Source organism: Saccostrea echinata, unplaced genomic scaffold (assembly GCF_033153115.1).
Source record: "Saccostrea echinata isolate AGI-Se365-2 ecotype Australia unplaced genomic scaffold, CSIRO_AGI_Sech_v1 ptg000014l, whole genome shotgun sequence".
In the NCBI taxonomy this organism is placed as follows: Eukaryota; Metazoa; Mollusca; class Bivalvia; order Ostreida; family Ostreidae; genus Saccostrea; species Saccostrea echinata.
The window spans coordinates 2,022,517-2,028,516 of NW_026889763.1; the positions used below are offsets into that span (position 1 = coordinate 2,022,517).

At 36.2% G+C, this 6,000-nt stretch overlaps 1 protein-coding gene across 1 annotated transcript; it reads left to right on the forward strand.

The window, feature by feature from the left end:
• Positions 1–4,993: 4,993 nt before the first annotated feature.
• LOC133186982 (complement C1q tumor necrosis factor-related protein 3-like) lies at positions 4,994–5,770 on the forward strand. The gene is made up of 2 exons (XM_061322359.1): positions 4,994–5,186; positions 5,313–5,770. The coding sequence occupies exons 1-2, from the start codon at positions 4,994–4,996 to the stop codon at positions 5,768–5,770; spliced, it is 651 nt and encodes a 216-aa protein (XP_061178343.1).
• The last annotated feature ends 230 nt before the right edge of the window (positions 5,771–6,000 follow it).

Here is a 6,000-nt window from a genome sequence, read left to right on the forward strand (position 1 = left end):
ATCTCCTTCCTTTGATCGTCCTTGATAGGGGTATGGATCTTGCTCTCTCATACAGTTGTTAGTTGGATACCTTTTCAGGCCAGTATATTTTTAGGATTCTCCTAAGGCATCTACGATGGAATGACTCCAGCTTTTCATCGTCTTTCTTGGAGGTTCTCCATAATTCAGAACAATAAGCAAAACAGATAAAACATTTGTGTTGAGGATCTTAAGTTTGGTCCTTGTGCTGTATTGTGCTGAGTTCCATACTTTGGTGGGCGATGCGAAAGAAGTCCTGGCTAAGCCTAGTCTTCTCCCTATGTCTGCCTCAGTTCATCCCGTCTTGTCCATTGTGGCACCCAGGTAGATAAATGTTTCAACATCTTCTACTTCCTTGCTCTTTATCCTGATGACATCATTCTTTTTCCGTTTATTCTCATGCTTTTTGTCTTGTCCGTATTAATTTTTAAGCCTGTATATTCAGAGACGTCATGTAACCTCCTGGTCTTTTCTTGCATGTCGCACCGTTCACGGTAGCTCGGTCGGTAGAGCGCTCGCTCCGTGATCGGGAGGTCGTGAGTTCGAATCTCGGCCGCGACAGACCTAAGTCGATAAAAAATAGGTAGCAACTGTTCCTTCGCCAATGCGCTCGGCACTTTGAAGTGAAAGTTGCGGGTCCTTCGGATGAGACCTTAAAAACCGAGGCCCCGTGTCACGGCAGGCGTTGGCACGATAAAGATCCCTCACTGCTCAATGGCCCTGAGTGCCGAGTAAAGGTCAAAATTTGAAGCCCTTCACCGGTATATGGTGACGTCTCTATATGAGTGAAAAATTCTCGAATGGGACGTAAAACAATATACAATCAATCAATCAATCTTGCATGTCGCTTTATTTGCTGGAAATAATTGCAAGGTCGTCTGCATAATCCAGGTCTTCTAAAGTGGACATAAATTTCCAACGTATACCTCTAGATCTCTCCCTATTCATTTTGCTTTGACTATATGCATTTAAGATACAGGTATAGCATTTTTGTTTGAAAATTTTAATACAATGATTATAATTATTCTTTACTTATTTAGACTCAATTTGCTTCGATTATTTTCATTATAAATTGTACAACATTTCTTTTCCAGTTTCGAAAACCATGCTCAATGATAAAAGACTCGATTAGAAGTCAGGAAATAATAATTTTAATATTTAGGATTAGTTAATAGGAAAATTAGAGATGTCTCCCAGCAAATTAAACTCAATTGAATGAGTAAATCTATACTGTTAATTACTGTAAGGACTTGGCAATAACAATGTAACCAGCACGTTGTTAACAGTAATGAGATTTATATGTTTTATGCTTTGCTTTGCAAACCAAAAAAGTGTTAAACGTGTTACTACTAATGAGTTAGGGAGGAAAAGAGAAGTCCATAGCCATTAATTCAAATCTCCTGGAAATGTAAAAAAAAGGGGGCTTATGTGATATAAACAATTCTAAACAATATACACTTAATAACAATTTGAAAAAGATAGGCGAACAAGGCGTGCAGAATGCCTCTAGCTTCAATATATAAAAATCATATTTAATTTGTGAATTAAGTATTTAGAGTAAAAATCTTATTTTTGAAATTTATGAAATTATCACAAACGGAACTTTGCGGAAATTTTTCTCAGCAACAATTATTCTATTATTAAAAAAATAATATGGTATTCTTGGGTTCCAACCCTCGCAATAAAAATCCTGATTATCATTTTGCTGCGAGACTAACATGCTAACTACTATACTACACAACTCCTAACAAATCATGGCATTTAAATCATGTTTTGATATGACTCTTGACTAAATGGACTAAGTATTTCTCAGAAATATATGAATGTTGTGTCATAAAAGTGGATTTTCAAGGTATGGTGGGTCTTTGCTCCATGTTTTTGTTAACAAAAAATGTACATTTTTATGCATACTTTAAGGATATACTTTCCAAAAAATAGAGTGATGGTCCAGTCATATGGAAAAATTGTTTTATAATATGTGAAAATGATCCTTTTTCTCCCTCTTTGGTGTGTGTATGCTATTTCATAGACAAATAATCTCAATCTTTGTGAGATTTTGAAATTGTGGAGATTTTACATAGAGTATACTACAATGTTAGAAGAAATGTCAAAGAAAATTTTGCTATAATTGAGATTTAATTTTTCACCTCATATTTGTCACACCATAGCCATTTCGCTCGCCTTCTTCGCCCATCTTCTTTGAAAACGTAACTGAAACATGAAAACAAACTGAAATTGATTACAAAATTTACTGAGGCTATCTTTGTATAATTACAGTTAAGAATCTAGGTAATATACTTAGTAAAAGTATTCACTCCATTTGGTTTTCTTCAATCGTGATACTGTTTCTGACATTTTCCGGGAGAGGGAGGATCCGCTACAAACGAACATAGTGTCACTGGGTCTTCGTACAGCAAATATGAAGTCCTGCTGTCTATATCTTTCAAGGCATTTCATTTTAAATACGAATTTAATACACCTTTTTTTAAAAAAAATAGCATAATCATGCATCTTATCAGTCTGTCCCTTGTTATATATAAAAACAACAATAAATCAGTGTCCCATTTTTCAGTACTTGTAAATCTTGGAAAATTTTTGAGAACCGTTCTTCTGCATGAAGTATATATAGTGAGTATAGCTTTTGGTTTGGAATATCAATTGTAGCTTACTATAAAATGCTGATACTCACGATGAATAATGGAAATTCAGATACTGAATAAGAATTGTAAGCCCTAAAAAGGATAATGAACATTTTAATACGAAGTTCACGGAGTTGAAAGCTGTTATTGCTACACAGCTTCTAAGGTAAATATTAAAGATTAAGCAAATAGTTTATATTGTATAACCTATGTTGCCTACGTCACAATGACTTACGTTTGTGGTTTATAAAGCGTAAACAGACCCAATGCAGGTTATACAGTTTAAACTGGGTAGCTATTAAATTAATTTCTTAAAGGACTTATCGCATGTTTCTAAATTATTTGAAATTAAAAGCGTATTACGTTCCTTATGACCACAATGACCACAATTAATAAATTCAGTGATTTACTGTGGATAAATCGCATGCAATTACTGACTCAAATGAAAACCCCTGAATTAAAAATCTTAAGTTAATTACAGTAGATAGCGATCACGTGACCCTGTGACGTCAAAGGCGACAATGGCTCTTCAATAATCTTACTAAAATATGCGCGATACAACCTGAATTTTCTGCGTTGTGGACGACCAAATCACTTATTTTATCGATATAAAATTGTATATCAACCTTATATGTTAGAATTGTCAGCAAGGAAAAATCTGAAAAATATGTTAACATTGTAAAAATAGCAGCGACGATAGCGAGGGAGACGCAGCGAAGACGAAGAAACTCGCCATGATAATGCAATTTGATTTGTCATCTTATCACATGTATTAACTTATTTGATTCACAAATCAAACATCATATAACGTTGTTATTCTTCGTTTTGTATATAATATTAATTTATGCAAGTCTTCATATGTTTTTTAAAAGATGGCGATCTTGAAAAATAATTTCCCGATCACGAAACATTGCCGTAATTAGAGCTACAGGTTCTAAATGTTTTGAATAAAAAACCAAAATATCTTAAATGCCTTATACCTTAGAACTAATTAATGTTTCTATAGTAATTGAAAAGTATATAAGGAATTTTTTTCCAGCAATTTTCGTTATATAGCTGCATTTGTCATCGATAACTCCGTTAATAGTGTGTATATCCTCGTCTCTTTATCACCGAATTGTCGCCTATGACGTCAGAGCAGTATTTCGCCGAAATCCGACTGAAATATGAATATTGCCGTATTTAAATTTCAACTCTCAATATCTCTTAAAATATGCTTTCAACAACGTTTATTGTATTTAGTATTTTAATAAATAAGGTTAAAGATAATATTTTTCATAAAATTACGATTTTTGAAAGATCACGCGATAAGTCCTTTAATTGTATGTAATGAAATATACGGAGATAACGAACGGTATTCAAGCTCAAAAGTCCATTAAACAATACAAAATAGAAGCAGAGCAAACACGAACTCCAAAACATCAGAGGTGGGATCAGGTGCCATGGAGGAGTGAGCATCCCCTGCCGACCGGTCACACCCGCCGATTGCTCCTTGTCATGATCGGGAAATAACTGAAAAATCCGTCGAAAATTCAGTGTGTAAATAATGGCCGAACAATTACTATGATTGATTGATTTTATGTTGTTTAACGTCCTTCTCGAGAATGTTTCACTCATATGGAGACGCCACCAATTGCCGGTGGAGAGCTGCAAATTTTGTCCTATACTCGGCACTTACGGCCATTGAGCAGTGAGGGATCTTTTGCCAGCACCTACTGCGACACGGGACCTCGGTTTATACGGTCTCGTACGAAGGACCGGTCTCCACGTCCCACAGTGGGATTCGAACCCGCGACGTAAGGATCAACTCCTTACTTCGCGACTCTAGAGCTGACGCTCTAACCACTGCGCCACGCCGGCGACAACAATTAGTATGAAAAACGTCAGTCAGCATTTCACTCAATCATAAATTGTATTTGCTGACAAGGTCATTGTATTGACCATAAAACTTACGAAATGTTGACTTTATAGACTGCTGATATTCTTGTTTTATCAAATTGTTTGTCTATAATTCACCTCGTTTTAGAAATTGTACATACGTAGACCATGCTCTTGCGTATCGAATCAACTGAGCGATAAAACCCCCCGGGGGGGGGGGGGGGTTGGCCCCTGGGTCTACACCCCAAACCCCAAACTGGTTGGCCCCCCCCCCTTTCAAGAATCCTAGATCCGCCACTGACCACAGCTGATAAAATATCAGAGAAGATCACAATTGCAGGTCTTATCAGTTGATCATTTCTCCACTATTTGTCAATATGACTTTCATATTGTTTCCAATTCTGTTCTTCATTTGGAAAATAAATCTGATTGCTGCCGATTCAGGACATAGCCTTGAAATGGAAATAACGGAAATTCGAAAACTTTTACGAGAACAGAACCAAAGAATTGGCATTCTTGAAAATGAAAATCAGCTTTTAAAGAAGGAGGTGCTAGAGTTGAAACACACTGTGGCCAAAATGAGTGATAACATTTCACATTATGAAGAGAAAATAATAGACTTGGAAACCTCAGACGTCAAACCAAACGCACGTAAGATTAGGATAATATCGTGCCCGTATTTTTCACAAGAATAATTAATCTTTTTTCCACGCGAAGATTTACATGACGAAATTGCATGGTAATCTTGTTAAAGTGAGCTATTTTATACTTGATAAGGTCGTCTGCTTCTACCCATCACTGATTCTCCTTCCACTACACCTGTTCCGGTAGACCCTGTTGCCTTCTATGCCTATATGTCAGCTAACGAAGCCTCTCCAAGCGCCCACTTCACTCTGAAATTCGATGTAGTGAAGACTAATCTCGGAAACGCTTATAGCAAGCACAGCGGAACATTCGTTGCACCTGTTTCGGGTGCATATGTGTTTACATATACCATATATGCCCAGACTCGTGGTGCAATCTTTTTAAATTTGTTCGTTAATGACGCAGTCTTTGGAGGATCCATAAGTGATACTCAGGAAACAGGTGACTGGGACTCAGAAACCTCAACCGTTGTCGTGTCACTTAACAAAGGCGATGACGTAAACATCCGGACCACCCAAGCTAGCTCAACTATACTGAGCTATCACGAGGCTAAGACGACATTTGCTGGTTGGAAAATCAGTAATGCTTAAGAAAAAACAAAATGAACTTCAAGTGATATTCTAAATAAATAATATGAATTATTATTCTTGTTTCAATCAGTTAACCTATTCATAATTGATTAAAAACACGTTAGTGAACAAATAAAGGCTAAACTTGTAAGTTCATGTTCTTTCATTCCTGAACATGTTAATTAAAATTTATAGGGATATGGGGGATTAATAACCAGTAAATACTACACAACAGAAAACAAACCTACTTT

What these genes read in the sequence shown, in the direction of transcription:
- LOC133186982 (XM_061322359.1), top strand. Translation starts at nt 4,994, where the DNA reads ATGGAAATAACGGAAATTCGAAAACTTTTACGAGAACAGAACCAAAGA. An exon ending in AGACGTCAAACCAAACGCAC is followed by an intron (nt 5,187 to 5,312) that starts GTAAGATTAGGA and finishes ATACTTGATAAG; the next exon opens with GTCGTCTGCTTCTACCCATC.